At 40.2% G+C, this 16,596-nt stretch overlaps 1 protein-coding gene across 5 annotated transcripts in view; it reads left to right on the top strand.

Moving 5' to 3' along the window:
• The window catches only part of phaf1 (phagosome assembly factor 1), a 124,282-nt gene that overhangs the window by 58,467 nt on the left and 49,219 nt on the right, over nucleotides 1-16,596 (top strand). For all 5 annotated transcript variants that reach the window (XM_063066713.1, XM_063066709.1, XM_063066710.1 and 2 more), the window contains exon 4: nucleotides 11,778-11,821. In XM_063066713.1, the coding sequence (XP_062922783.1) occupies nucleotides 11,778-11,821 (44 nt within the window). The remainder of the gene's footprint in view (nucleotides 1-11,777; nucleotides 11,822-16,596) is intronic.

The raw sequence follows: 16,596 nt of genomic DNA, 5'->3' as shown, positions 1-16,596 counted from the left end.
CATTTCAGTTGAATAAAGCAGAGATGGTAAAACAGCTGTGTTATACGCTTTGACCTTGGTTGCCATTTTAATGTCGTGATGAGACCGAAGTCACTTCTGCAAAGCACCAAAGACTTTTGTAGCTGATTGATTTCTCCTCTCAGCTTCCAGATCTGATGAGTTGGTGTTGGTCACAGCGCTTCCTAAGTATGTGAAAGAGTCAGGACATTTCAGCGCTACCCCATTGACCGATATAACTGGTGGTTGGGTCTCACTGGGACTACACAGAGGAGGAGGCTGGTACAGAAGTTCGGTTTTGGAGGCATTGATTCTTAGGCCAAAAAGAGTGGCAGCAAACGAGAAGCGGTCTACAATTTCTTAAATCACATTAACATCAGTACCAACCAGGGCTGAGTTGTCTGCATACAGAAGCTCTCTGACACATATCTCTCTTGATTTGGTTGAGGCTTTGAGTCTTGACAGGTTGAACAATTTTCCATCTGAGCGTGTCCTGATATACACACCCTTGTCCAAATTATGGTCCATTATTTCCAAAACTGCAGCAAGATATAGTGTGAACAAAGTTGGAGCAAGAACGCATCCCTGTTTTACTCCGTGGTTGATGGTGAAGGCTGACGTCTCCTCCGATTAGAATTTACATAGAATATAGAAAAGTACAGCACAAAATTTAACATATGTGTATAAGAAATTTACCAGGGATGAGGGACTTTGTGGAGAAATGGAGAAGAAGTGTTGCTCTCCTTGCAACAGAGGAAGATATGAGGAGAACTGAAAAAGATGATCAGTCATGAAGACTATAGGCAGAATGGTTAAAGGGGATTTGTTTTCATCGGTGGAGGGGGTGAAGAACTAGAGAACACAGAATATAAATGACAGGCAAAAGAACCATAAGTGACAGGATATCTTATTTTTAAATCTGCAATGCACTGCTGGTGGAATTTGCAGGTGTATTCAATTGTAGCATTCAAACAGGAGTGGATGAGTTCTGAAAAGGATGTTCAGGTTTATGAGATGAGTTTAGGAGAGTTGCCACTACACTTCCTCCTTTTGGCTTCTGTATTCTCTTTTGTATCCTATACAGCCTACTATCCCAGACTGACATGGAGTCTACTTGGAAAAATGGCTGGCTTATATAGAACATGGAACAGTACAGCACAGGAATACGCCCTTCAGCCCACAATGTTGTGCTGAACCAGTTAAATTAGTAAATAAATCACCAACTAAACTAATCACCTCTGTCTGCACAATCAGAATCAGGTTTAATAATATCACTGGTATACATCCCAAAATTTGTTAATTTTGGGGCAGCAGTACAATGCAGTATGTAATAATAGAGAAAAAAACCTGTGAATTGCAGTAAGTGTGTGTGTGTATATATATACAGTATATATATTCATTAAATTAAATAAGCAGTGCAAAAAATAGAAATAAAAATGAAGTGAGGTTCAATCTCCATTCTGAAATTGGATGGCAAAGGGGAAGAAGCTGTTCCTGAATTTGTTGAGTGTGTGCCTTCAGGCTCCAGTACCTTCTTCCTGATGGTAGCAATGAGAAGAGGGCATATCCTTAGGTGATGGGGGTCCTTAATGATGAACGCCGCCTTTTTGAGGCACCACTCCTTGAAGATGTCTTGGATACTATGAAGGCTAGTACCCTTGATGGAACTGACTCATTTTACAACTCTCTGTAGCTTACTTCAAACCTATGGAGTCACCCCCACCCCACCCCCAATACCAGATGGTAATGCAGCCTGTTAGAATGCTCACCACAGTACATCTGTCGAAATTTGTGGGTGTTTTTGGTGACATACCAAATCTCCTCAAACTCCTAATGAAATGTAGCTGCTGTCTTGCCCTCTTTAAAGCTGAATTGATATGCTGGGTCCAGGTTAGGTCCTCAGAGATAATGACACCCAGGAACTTGAAGTTGTTCATTCTCTCCACTTCCAATCCCTCTATGAGGACTGGTATGTATTCGCTCATCTTGCCCTTTTAGTTCAGTTCAGTTTTCATTTATTGTCATTTAGAAATGCATGCATTAAGAAATGATACAACATTCCTCCAGAATGATATCACAAGAAAACACAGGACAAACCTAGACTAGAACTGACAAAACCACATAATTATAACATATAGTTACAACAATGCAAAGCAATACCATAATTTGATAAAGACCAGACAATGGGCAAGGTAAAAATAGTCTCAAAGTCCCGATAGACTCATCATCCCACGCAGGTGGTAGAAGGGAGGAACTCTCCCCACCATGAACCTTCAAGCGCCGCCAACTCGCCGATGCAGCACCATTGGAAGCACCTGACCGCAGCGGACTCTGAGTCCGTTCAAAAACTTCGAGCCTCCGACCAGCCCCTCCGACACAGCTTCTCCAAGCACCATCCTCTGCCGAGCGCTTCAGCCCCGCCCCGCCCCGGCCGCCGAGCAACAAGCAAAACCGGGGACTCGGGGCCTTCCCCTCCAGAGATTCTGGATCACACAGTAACAGCAGCAAAGCAGGCATTTCAGAAGTTTCACCAGATGTTCCTCCATGCTCTCACGTCCATCTCCATCAAATCAGGATTGTGCACGGCACCCTACTTGACAAATAATAGATATCATTCACCGGAGTGGCCGCTGCGAGCTGCGTCGCACCGCCATCTTCCCACCTCCTAAAGTCCACAATCAGTTCTTTGGCACAATTCTCAGTTCCACTTGCCTGCACTATCTGAGCTTCTTATAATCTTATAAACCTTTATCAGATCTCCCCTCAGCCTTTGCCATTCCAGAGAAAATCACCCAAATTTGTCTAATCTCTCATTCTCGTACACACCCTCTAATCTAGGCAGCAACCTGCTAAACCCCTTCTGCATCCTCTCCAAAGCTATGACATCCTATCTACAATGAGATGACCAGGACTGTATGCAACACTCTAGATTTGGCCTAACTAGAGTTTTATAAGTCAGCAACATAACTTCCTGACTTTTGAGTTCAGTGCCTCGACTTACAAAGGTAAGCATCTAGGTCTGCTTAACCACCTTATCAATCTGTGTGGCCACTTTCAGGGAGCGATGAACCTGGAGCCCAAGATCCCTCTGCTCATCTTCACTGTCTGTACTATCTCTTTGCATTTGACCTATCAAGGTGCAACACTTCATATTTGGCCTGTTAAACTCCATCTGCCATTTCTCCATCTATATCTGCAACTGATGGATATCCTGCTGTATTCCTTGCCAGTCTTCTACACCAGTGGTCCCTCACCACTGTAAAGCGTGTGCTACCAGGCTGGGAGGAAACAGTATGGTTTGGTGATATGAAACGATATGAGTCAGCTACACCTTTCCTCATTCCCTGTCAAGCTCTGCTGAACTTGAACACCCCTCCCCCCCCGTCAGCTGGTCCGCAAGAATATTGTCAATATTAAACCGGTCCGCAGTGCAAAAAAGGTTGGGGACCCCTGTCCTACACTACCATTGTTCACTCACCCTCAAACTTACTAACTCACCCATCTACATTTTCATCGAGGTCACTTATGTAAATCACAAACAGCAGAGGTGCTTATACAGATCCTTACAGAAAACCACTTATCCCTTCGACCACTACTCTCTATCTTCTATGGGCAACCCAGTTCTGAATCTAAATGGCCAAGCATCTTAATCTTCTGGATGTGCCTCCCATGAGGGAGCTTGTTAAAAGCCTTACTAAAATCCACAGTTCTACCTTCATCAAGCACCCTCGTCACCTCATCAAAAAACTCAGGTTCGTAAGACATGATTTTCCCCAACACAAAGTCATGCTGGCTCTTGATAATTAGGCCATGGTTTTCCAAATGCTCATAAATCCTACCCCTAAGAGTTCTCTCCAGTAACTTCTCTGCCACTGACGTGAAACTCACCAGCCTATAGCTTCCAGCATTATCCCTGATTTCCTTTTTGAATAATGGAACCACATTAGCCACTCGCCAGTCCTCCGGGGTGTTGCCTGTGACTAGAAGGGACACAAAGATATTGGTCTCTTCTCTTACCCCTCTCAATAATCTGGGGTGCATCCCATCAGGCCCGAGTGACTTATACACCTTAAGTGTGTATACTTAATTTTATAGGTTCAAGTAATTGAATGTGGAATTAAAAAAATATTGTGCTAGTAAAGGTGATGTTAAAACTTTTAGATTTTTCTGAAAATCCATCTGATTTAATGATATCCCAGCAGAGAAGGGAGATTGTTGAACTTGTCCATTCTGTTCTGTAAGTGACTCCAAACCCTCTGGTGTGGTTGACTCTTAATTCCCTTGCTTCAGATGGAGTCAGGAAATGGCAGGAGACACTGGCACTGTAAATGACATTAACAACTTGTAAGTGAAAAGAATATGTGTACTTGTTCATTATAGCATTGGTAGGAGTGCTCTTCTGCTGCTCAAGTCCCATCATCATATGAAATCTGAGTAAAATCAAATGTAATGCCATGAATGGTGCTTACCTTTGGTGCAGACTTAGTGAGAAAGTGGTCTGTTGTCATGCTGGAGTGATTCTAAGATATGGGAATGAGTAAAAATAAACCAAGTAGCTTGCATCACGTTCATGTACAAATAAGAATTTTAAGTTTTTTCTGCTGCTCCTTTTTCAAGTTGCAGCAAGCCTGTAGGGTTTCCGATGGGTTTCCGATCGGTTCCCTGTATGTCATGATTCATTTTTTTACATCTGGGATCTATTTGTTCTTAATGACCAGTCCATTCTTGATCAGGAATGACCTGCTGTGGTCTAGTCCAGTTTAGTAAATTCTGAAGTAGTTGATGGGGGCAGTGTGGGATCTACACATTCGTCTATAGATGGAACAAGAGGTGCTTGATGGGACGGGGTAGGCGGGTCTGTACTTTATGAAGTGATGTGCTCCTCCAATGGATCATGCAGGGCTTCTGTGAGCTCCTGATGGATGGATTCAAGGTTCTCAATTCCATCCTGAATGTACCTTCTTTGATTAGAGTAGTCTTGGACCAGAGATTTCAGGAGTGCTTCACGTGAGAAATATATCCTAGTTCAAGGGTTGTGGAAGAGTAGCCAAGAATGGGCTGAAGATGATGAGATATTTGCATTCTTCATTGATTTCTCAGGTTTTAGTTATGTGTCACGATCCTCATCTCTGACTGGTGAATCACGCAAAAGATGCATTCCAGATTCAGTATCAGGTTGGAGGGATACGTTAGTGTCACCCTTACAATGGGGAAAGGTATAGAATTGGTTATCTGCATAGCTGGCAAATTTGTCAGTGTGGGTGGAATTTTTATTCCTTTTCATTAGAGCTATTCTGCCTAGGCTGAAGTGATTGTCCTCATTAAATTGCTCCTTAGAGATCCTGCTGAATGAATTACCTCAAGTTTGCTTTTACTAGGCTCTGCAGAAGAATATTTAGTTTAGTTTCTTTCAGAAGGAATAGTCAAACTCATTGGACAATGGTTCTGGACTGGACAGTAATTAGATTTTGGCTTTCTAACTGGACAATGCACTAACTCTAATTACTCTGAGGTTGGAGCCAAAACACTGGAAAGGTGTATGATAAAATTAGCTTAAATCTAGCTGTCTCTGAACACGACAATGCTATTGTGCTCCTGGTTTCGACAGAATGTTTTTTGTTCTTATGTTATGAATTTGCCCTTTGTTTCCTGATTTGCTTGTGAGTAAATATTTTAAAAAGAACTAACATTTCTAGTTATTGCATGTGGAATGAAAATACATTAGTAACTTGGATCAATGTTGGCCCTCGGGCCTCTGAGTCAAAACCATGTAGGCTCACACCAGATGCTTTGGCATAAAACCTAGGCTGAGAAAAAGTTGGACAGAGCAGAAGGTGCTGCAGAGCTATTCAAAGAGCTGTGGTGTTCATAGGTGCACGAGGAACTAGGTGGCACTTAGTCTTCATTACTGTACCTTCCTTGCAATTGAGCTAATTAACCATTCACGTTTCTAATTCCTTGCTGTACCTTAATATCATTTTTCTATAATTCATACGCAAGCAGACACTCGTCTCTCTGATCAGTAGTCCTTGTTTCTCACAATTAAAAGCAAATCTATTTTATTTTATTCTTTCTAGCAGACTGAGTAACTTCACATTTTTGTAAATTATATTCTATTGCCACCCTTTTTGCTTGTTCATTTAATCTGTCTCTCTTCCTTTACTGACTTTCTCACAGCCCGCTTTCCAACTTAGCTTTACATTGGCAGCAAATTCAATGTATTGTACTGGAACATTTGCTAGTTCCTAAGTTTCTCTCCATCATTTTTAAGTTATTTATTAATCTATTATCGTTGTTACCATAAGACATAGGAAGTAAATTAGGCCACTCAATCCATCAAGTCTGCTCTGCCATTTCATCATGGTTGATTTATTATCCCTCTCAACCCCATTCTCCTGCCTCCTTCCCATGACCCACATAACCAAGACCTTATCAACCTCCACTTTAAGTATGTTCAATGACTTGACCTCCACAGCCATCCATGGCAAGAAATCCACAGATTCACCACTCTCTAGCTAAAGAAATTCCTTCTCATCTCTGTTCTGAATAGACATCCCTCTATTGCAAGGCCTACTTTCTCACGCATCCAAGTACAGCACCCCAAAACATCATCCTTAATTATGGACTCCAACATCTTCCCAACCACTGAAGTCAGGCTACCTGGCCTCTAATTTCCTTTCTTCTGTCTGCCTCCCTCCCTTCCTTAAAGAGTGGATGGCATTGCAATTTTCCCCTCTGCCATCTGATTCCTAAATGGACTTTGAAGCTTTGGACACTACCTCATTTTTTAATATACAGTATTTCTGTTTTTGCACATTTTTTAATAATCTATTCAATATATGTAATTAATTTACTTGTTTATTATGTTTTATTTTTATTTATTTTCTTTCTCTCTCTCTGCGAGATTATGTATTGCATTGAACTGCTGCTGCTAAGTTAACAAATTTCACGTCACATGCCGGTGACAATAAGCCTGATTCTGATTCCTCTGGAACCATTCCAGAATCTAGTGATTCTTGAAAGAATCTGATGCCTCCACAATCTCTTCAGCTATCTCTTTCAGAACCCTGGGGTGCAGTCCATTTCATTCTCCATAGATGGATTGCTTTTACCATGAAACTTCTAGGAAGAATATATTCCTTAATAATAAAATATTCAAATGTCTGTTATGTTCATCTACCATTGATCCTTCCTAATCTATTTTAGCCAATGTGCTTTCTGTGTTTTAAAAAAATTAGCTCTGTTTAAATTTTAGACTCCATACGAAATTCCTAAACACATGAGTTTCTTCGGATGCTGGAAATCCAGAGGAACAAATAAAAAGTGCTGGACTCAACAGGTCAGGCAGCAACTATAGAAAGAAATGAATAGTTGCATTTTGGGCTGAGATCCTTTATAAAAACTATTTCAGAGCTAAAAGAAATCCACGCACAGTACAACCAAGCCAGAGACAGTTGCAAAATGCAAGATGTGGGCTTGAATGCTATTTTTAACCTGATCGGATTTGAGGGAAGAGAAAAGTGGGAATCCCATCTAAGAGCAAATCAGACCAGAAATTCCTCTAGGCAGCATTTCTGGAAGAAAAGTACTAGAGAATTAAGCACTGAAAAAAGCAAACAACAAACTGCAGACAAATGCTTGGACCTAAAAGAATAGAAAATGTGCTGAAAATATCAGGTAGATCAAGCAGCATCTCTCAGTGAGAACATTGGGGAGATGTAGAAAAGAAAGTAGACGGGAGGAACACGAGACTGAGTAACAAAAACATTGATAAAAAGGCAATGGGACAAAACAAACAAAAAATCCTCGACTAACACCTGTGTAGGGATTGTCTTATCTCATGCCACATAGTATAAATGGTAAGACTCTTGGCAGTATGGAGGATCAGAGGGATCTTGGGGATGCTCAAAGTAGCTGTGCGGGTTGACTCTGTGGTTAAGAAGGCATACGGTGTATTCGCCTTCATTAATTGTAGAATTGAATTTAGGAGCCGGGAGGTAATGTTTCAGCTATATAGGACCCTGGTCAGATCCCACTTGGAGTACTGTGCTCAGTTCTGGTCGCCTCACTACAGGAAGGATGTGGAAGCCATAGAAAGGGTGCAAAGGAGATTTACAGGGATGTTGCCTGGATTGGGGAACATGCCTTATGAAAACAGGTTGAGTGAACTCAGCCTTTTCTCCTTGGAGCAACAAAGGCTGAGAGGTGACCTGATAGAGGTGTAAAAGATGATGAGAGGCTTTGATCGTGTGGATAGTCAGAGGCTTTTTCCCAGGGCTGAAATGGTTGCCACAAGAGAACACAAGTTTAAGGTGCTGGGGAGTAGGTACAGAGGAGATGTCAGGGGTAAGTCTTCACTCAGAGAGTGGTGAGTGCGTGGAATGGGCTGCCGGCAACGGTGGTGGAGGCAGATACAATAGGGTCTTTTAAGAGACTTTTGGATAGGTACATGGAGCTTAGAAAAATGGGTAAGCCTAGTAATTTCTAAGGTAGGAACATGTTCAGCACAACTTTGTGGGCCAAAGGGGCTGTATTATGCTGTAGGTTTTCTATGTTTCTATGGTCACTGCACTCTTTATGAGAAAAATTGAATTACATAGTACTACCCTAGGTGCTAGAAGGCCATCAGAAGCTCTAAATATTGGAAGGAGGCAGTGAATAGAAAGCACACACTTCTGGAGGTAAGTTTTGTTTATTAAAAAAATATGAAATATTTACATGAGTAAAAACAATACAAAATTCCAACATCCTCTTAGGTTCCAAATATAGATATTAAACAAAAAAACAAATTCCTTTTTAGTTAGAATCAGTGAGATTCATTAGAGTAAGCTTTGTTACTCCAGTTTCTCTAACTAATTAGATCTAGTGTTATTTCCTATTTAAAAGTTTACGGACTAACCTTTGCTTTTTATTTATCCCTAATTAGAAAATAATTGAATTCCTATTCTTAAGTGTTATGGTTAACTTCAGTTTCAGTTCAAGTCAGTAAGTCTTCAAATTCAAATTCGAAAATTATATATACACAGCTTAACTCTTCTCACAATTCTCCAACATCACAACTTTTAAACAAAATAAATCTTGTTCAGTAACTTATCAAAGTCTTTGCAAAAATAATCAGTTCTTGCAGAAAATCAAATTCAGGTCCTTTGAATGAAAATAAACTTATACATCCAACCATATGAAATCCTCTACATCATGAAATGTTTCATTCCTGTGCTGGTTCCACATTTTGGGTGGCTCACCGTCTTGTATCTTTGGATGAAATAGTTGATCATCCACGAAAGTCAATTCACAAACTTATACAATAAAAACTTGACCAAATCCCTTGGTATGATTCAACTAATTCCTGGTTACACGGTAGAGATCTTGGACTTTTGTCTCTACCGACATTGTCTCATTATAGCTCCTGCTTATTATAGCTGTAGCTTCAATAGATCTTTTATTGCTATCGGCTCTCCTCCAGGGGTTTCACCCTGAGGTTTTCAAGTAAGTAGGGTAGAGATACTCACAACTGATTCCACTTCTAACAGTTTATAGCTTTAGTTTCTAAAGGTTCACTGCATTTCTCTTGCTTTCCCGCGCTGCATCAGCCACGCCTCGTTCTTGCATAGCTTTTTTTTAATTTGGTAAACCTACTTTTCATCTCTCCACAGGTGGAGCTTTCTAACATACATCTTTGGGTTTAATTAACCTGAGTTACACCAGCCAAGAAATTTCTTTCCTTATTTTAGCAAGGGCTACGGTAGCAATGCATAGCAGCTAACTTTTTTGTAAATACCCAATAGATTGCAAGGTTCTCAGAATAATGTTGTTGGGTTTCCCTTAGTAAAGATGCACTGCATTCAGCTTCAGTACTGTACATACTATTCTATGGGTGTATTGTCAGATCTCTCAGTACTTGGTTTCATATCAGTGATCTTTTGGTCAGCCCTTATTGGGACAAACACAGTAAGGCCACACTGCAAGCCACACTGCTTCATTAGGTGGAGACTGCTGCAGTGATGAGAGAAGGGAGGCTGAGAGCTCCCAAACTCTCTGGGAACTTGGAGAGGTTAGCTGAGAAGAATTTCTATAGGAAATTATCTACCTACAATCAAGTACCCCTAGCAGGAGTTTACTAGTGAGATCGCGAAATCTCATTAGGCAGTAATATACATGAGGAGCATCTATAAATACCTTACTCAGTTCTTCATTCATTGTCTTTTAGCTGCTGTTCTCCATCTAGCTGAATTTCTGCCCAGCAGTAATAATTAAACCGCAACAGGCCTTTGCCCACCAAGGTAATACCCTATTCAGTAAGGTTTGACCAGTGCTTCAAAGCCAATAAATAAAATACAGCACAAAGTCATATAGTCAGATGAAGACAAACAAGAGAAAATCTGCAGTCACTGGGAATCCGAGCAACACACACAAGATGTTGGAGGGTCTCAGCCAGGCAGAATCTGTGGAAAAAAGCACAGTCGATGTTTCGGGCAGACCTGCCGAAGGGTCTCGGCACGAAATGTCGACTGAACTTTTTTCCATAGATGCTGCCTGGCCTGCTGAGTTCCTCCAGCATTTTGTGTGTGTTGCTAGTCATATAATGGGACATGTGTATTCTACAGTGGTGAATGCACTTTAGAGGGACTGACTTTTTCCCACAGCAGTTAACATTGTCCAACGCAGAATATTGGCCTAAATATGGAGCCTAAAATGTGATAATGGCTACATAATTATCGCCATGACAGCATAGAGGTCAGCGTGACGCTGTTACAGTGCAGGGTGTTAGAGTTTGGAGTTCAATCCGGCATCCTCTAAGGGGTTTGTGCATCCTCCCTGTGGAATGTGTGGGTTTTCTCCGGGTGCTCTGGCATCCTCCCATGGTCCAAAGACGTACTAGTTAGTAAGTTAATTGGTCATTGTAAAACTGTCCCATGATCAATTTAGGGTTAAATTGGGGGTTGCAGGGCGATGTGGCTCGAAGGGCCTGAAGGCTTATTCCGTGTTGTATCACTAAATAAAAAATAATCTTTTTTGCTGGAAATATTGACTGAAGGATAACTTTTAGGTTTGAAATGAAGGATAAAAATCTTCATAATAAAGCCATGGGATCTTTATAATCAATCTATAGGATCTTGGTTTAAAATCTCATTCAAAGGAATGCACCTTTAATATATGATGTATTCTCTGCAGTCTGCTAGAGTCTAGTTATCTGGCATTATAACTCCATGTTCTATGTTTTTTATTGTTTTTATCACATTGGTCGGACCTTGAATCCAAGCCTTTTGATGAGAATCAAGTCCTATTTATTACCAGAGACCCTGTAGAGGTCTACACTATTAGTGACTGCAGAGTTATTAGTTACTTCCATTCATAATATGGGTTGGAAGTCATCTTAGCACATTTATCTTAACTATTCCTTTCATCTATTCATTCGAATGTACAGTAAGGACTACTAAACTTTTTTTTCTCCTAACTGTGCAGACTAAGGTTTCCTCACTTTGGATGCTTTGTAACTTGTTTGTAAATTGCAAGTTGTGGATCATAGATCCCTTCAGAAAAATGTAGGTTGCTTTCTATCTTTTGATAATTATGCAATTATTTTGGAAACCTTGCCAAGGCCTTGTGCTGAGTGAGCAGTGATTATTGCTCTATGATGCTAAATTGATAACGGTAAGTTCTAACCAACTTTCTACATTCCTGTTTTTTTTTCAATTTAGGAATGTATATGGTGCCCAGGAAGTTTTTGTCTCATCGAGTCAGCAACTCAAACTGATCTTGTAATCTTCTTCTCTCCTTAGGTGATTGAAGTTTATGACTTGAGTAAAGTTAAATTGAAGTACTGGTGAGTGGTTTTACTATATTGTGGTAGTATGTGTCAAGACAAGCAATTATGCCAGAGTCCCAAGTGCAGGTCAGTGGTGCAAGGGGTACTGAATGTGCCAGCTGGTTTTAAGTTTGAGGGAAATCTAGAGAAATGACTGACTACAGATACTAAATTTGGAGCAAAAAAAAACAAACTATTGGAAGAACTCAGTAAGTTGAGTAGCATCTATGAAGATGGTGTTTCAGGTCGTGACCCTGCAACAGAATCCACTGAGTTCCTATGACAGTTTTTTTTTGCTGAGGAAAGTCTGGCCCTGAATTAATCTTTCATCACATAGGTCAGTGTTGTGTTCTTTATATTTATACGTATCGTGGGTTACTAATAAAGAACCATCTTCTGGAAGAAATAGAACTCTTATTTACAGCAACAACCAAACCACGTTCTTACAGTACCATGTTCTTGATCATTCTATCATTTCTGCATGTGCTCAGAACTCTGTCCAATCACGTTTTGACATGCCATATCACCACATCTTCCTTTCCTTAACAAGAAAAACAATTAGCAACATTAACCAGAGCAAATGCATAATGTAACATACCTCTATCAATCTCTAAGGGGGTTTACGAACACTAATAGGTGGTTCACACAGTTCTTGTGTTTTGTTGTTTTTTCCATGTTTTGTCTGGTCTGCATCAGTTAACTGAAACTCTGAAGTTGGCTCTTTCTTGAGGTCTTTGCGATTTCTTCTTAATACTTCTCCTTCTGTTTGGACCATGCATGATCTGGGTTTTACTTCAAGTCCTGTGTTTATTTTGTCTTGTATCATTACTTCACCTCCTTGGTGCCGTCAGATAATGGACGAGAACATCTCTCAAAGTATGCTTTCACTTTGCATTGTGTTCATCTTTCCATCTTTTCACTTGTTCACCTCCCTCTGTTCTCAGAAGGCTCTCATCGATTGGCAGATTGGATCTCAAACGGCATCCCATCAAGAGCTGAGCAGGTGAAAATCCACATTGAAGTGGAGCACTGCGATAGGCTAGCAAAACTTTATAAAAAGCACCTCCATTATCTTTTGCTTTGTGCGTCAGTTTCTTGATAATTCCTACCGACTTCTCAACTAATCCATTGGATTGAGGTGAAAAATGGACTAGATGTTGTATGAACAAAGCCCCATTCATGAGCCAAATGTCTCATGCATTTGCCATTGAATTATGGACCATTGTCTGTGAAAACTTCATCAGGTATGCCATGTCTGGAAAAAATTGATTTCATGCATGTAATTACATTCTCTGCAGTTGTTCTGCTCAGACCACATACTTCAGGATACAATGAGTAGTAATCTGTTATTAATACATGATCTTTGATGTCAGTTACAAAAAGATCAACGCCTACCTTTTGATAAAGTCTCTGAGGACTAAGATGTGGATGCAGTGGCTCCTTAGGGTTGTTTTCACTTGTTCACTTCCCTCTTAGGATGCTTCTAGGTTGGTATTTAAGGCATATTTGACAAGAAGACACCAATTCTGTAATATCTTGATTCATCCTGGGCCAAAACGTCACTTCCTGCGCCCTTCTCTTACATTTTTCAATACCTAGGTGGCCTTCATGAATTTTCCCAAGCATTTCTTTTCGGATACTTTTAGGAATCTCAATTCTGCTACCTTTGTACAATATGTCATCTACAACAGAAAGTTCTGATCTGTGGTTCCAATATTTTTGTACCTCTGAGGTACAGTCGTGCTTATTATCTGGCCATCCATCCATCACCACTTGTATTACCTGACTGAGAATTTTGTCCTTCTCTGTCTCAAGACAAGGCAGTTCCAACTTTTCAGCAGAAACAGGTACAGTTTCTATGATCATATCAACAAATGCTTGAACATCAACAGCATCCCTGTGACTGTCTTCTGTTGTTGGATCCACAGCTCTGGAAAGTGTGTCTGCCGTGTACATGAATTTTCCAGGTGTGTATGACACATTCAATGAACACCTTTGCAATTTGATCACCATTCTCTGAATTTGCAAAGGACAGTCGCTTAAAGGTTTGTGAAACAATGCAATCAGAGGCTTGTGATCAGTTTCAACATCAATAGTTTGCCCTGACACAAACTGATGAAATCTCTCACAAGCAAACATAATGCTGAGCAACTCTTTTTCAATTTGAGCATACCTTGTTTCTGGATCAGATAATGAACGAGGTGCATATACCACTGGTAGCCATTTCTGATCATGTTTCTGGAGTAATACTGCCCCTAAGCCGGCTTGAGATTTTGATGGGTCTCTCAGCATCATAGAGTTTAAACACAGGTTCTTTGGTGAGCACTTTCTTGAGATTTTGCCATGCCTTCTCCTGTTCATGATTCCAGCTCCATTTGTTTTTCTTTTCTATTATCTGCCTCAATGGAGCAAGCTGTTGCGAAAGATTGGGTATGAATTTTCCCATGTAGTTGACCATTCCCATAAACCTTTGAACATCCTTTTTACACTGCGGTCTTGGCATGTTCTCAATAGCAGAAACCTTCAATGGATCAGGACGCACACCCTCATTGCTGATGATATCACCCACAAAGGTAAGTTCGGTCACTCCTAGCTGACATTTGTCTTTATTCAACTTCAGGTTTGCCTTGCGTGTTGCCTCTAAGACTTGTCTAAGTCTGGCGTCATGCTCTTGTTTAGATGATCCCCAAACAATAATATCGTCCATGGATGTATCTACGCCCTCAATGTGCTCATATAGCATGTGAATGGTTTTATGGTACACTTCAGGAGCTGATACAATTCTAAACGGAAGCCTAAGAAAACGGTATCTGGCAAAAAGAGTGTTAAAGGTACATAACTTTGAACTCGGTTCATCTAGTTTAAGTTGCCAGAATCCAGAGGATGCATCTAATTTACTAAAGTACTTCGCATTTGCAAACTGTGACATAATTTCTTCACAAACAGGCAATTTGAAATGATCTCTTTTAATGGCTCGATTCAAGTCTCTTGGATCTAAGCAAATCCTCAGTTTTCCATTTTTCTTATCAACAATGAAAACTGAATTGACCTATTCAGTTGGTTCATCAATTTTTTTGTGACTCCTAGCCGTTCCATTATGTCAAGCTCTGTTTTCAGTTGATGACGTAATGCAAAAGTACATGGATGTACTACGGGTGGCACTGTGTTGTCAATTTTAATCATGTGCTCTCCTGGAAGACAACCAAGCCCTTTGAACAAGTCCTCATACTCTTCCATCAAGTCACTATATTCTGACTCTGTGTCACTGTCCAGGACTAAGCCTCTTTTCACCAAATTCAGTCTCTCACAGGCAGATAAACCCAGTATTGACTGTACATTTTTTGGTACCAACACAAATGAAAGTGTGTGCACACTATTTTAGTGTGATACTTTTCCCACACATGTTCCTTTAACTGGAATGTCTGCACCTGAATACCCAGTCACTTTTATATTTGTCTTATGTAACTTTGGTCTTGGCTTTAATGCATTAAACTCAGATTCTACAAGAACATTTACTTGTGCTCCAGTATCAAGTTTAAACAGAATATTGTTTTGGTTCACCTCGAATGGAATAGTCCAGTCATTCTTACTTTGTTTTCACAAAGCACATCTATATAAAACTCAATTTCATTTTCAAGCACTTCATTTACTTGTTTTATTTTCTTTCTACTTCTGCAACAGCATAAAAAATGATTACTTTTACCGCAGTCGTTGCAGATGTTCCTATACGCTGGACACTGTTTTTGCCAATGCTGCTGCCCACGGCGATCACATAGCTTTTTTCTCTCAGATGACGTCTTGCTCTCTGTCAGTTTTGTTGTGCTTTTATTATTTTTTCTAATATGTTCGCGCTTTTTTACAGCAACTACGTTGCCGTTCTCAATGAAAAGTTCTTTAGCTTGTGACGTCACGGTTTCTGAAGCTTTGCAGAGCATCAAAGCTTTTTCCAAGTCTAAGTCTTGTTCTCTTAACAGTCTTTCTCTCAGACCATTATCCTGAATGCCACAAATAATTCTGTCTTTAATGAGAGAGTCTGTCAGTTCTCCAAACTCGCATGTTTTACTCCAGTGTCTCAACTCAGTAACATATTGATCAATAGTTACACCAGCTCTCTGTGTACATGTAAAAAATATATGCCTTTCGTACATCACATTACGCTTCAGTATACAAAATGCTTCAAATTTGTCCATTATCGATTCCAACTTTAAATTATCTCCATTTTCAAAAATAAAATGATTATGTACCTCATTGCGTCGTCACCTATTACGTGGAGTAGAAGCGCAGCTTTCATTTTTTCCAGTTTTTCATCAGCACCGATCGCTGATAAATACAGTTCAAAATGTTGCTTAAATTTCCTCCAGTTCTCAACTACATTCCCAGACAATTGAAGTGTCGGTGGAGGTTGCAAACCTTCAATTTGTAAAACTGTTAGCGACACACAGTCCAAACTCTTTTTAAATCTTCGATTGTCCTGCATTAGGCAACGTATTATTCTTCCAGAACAACTTCTGACACCATGTTGTCTTCCAGACCAACTTCTGACACCATGTTGTGTTCTTTATATTTATATGTACTGTGGGTTACAAATGAAGAAACATCTTCTGGAAGAAATAGAACTTTTATTTACAGCAACAACCAAACCACGTTTTTACAGTACCATGTTCTCGATCATTCTATCATTTCTGCGCATGCTCAGAACTCTCTGCAATCACGTTCTGACACGTCATATCACCACAGTCAGGTTGCTGTGGTATTCCCAGAGGTCTGGGAAATTGTAGTTGTCTTTACTGAAT

The sequence above is a fragment of the Mobula hypostoma genome, chromosome 14 (assembly GCF_963921235.1).
Source record: "Mobula hypostoma chromosome 14, sMobHyp1.1, whole genome shotgun sequence".
NCBI lineage: Eukaryota > Metazoa > Chordata > Chondrichthyes > Myliobatiformes > Myliobatidae > Mobula > Mobula hypostoma.
Note: the sequence above shows the minus strand (reverse complement) of the source record. Positions and strands in the feature narration are given on the sequence as shown.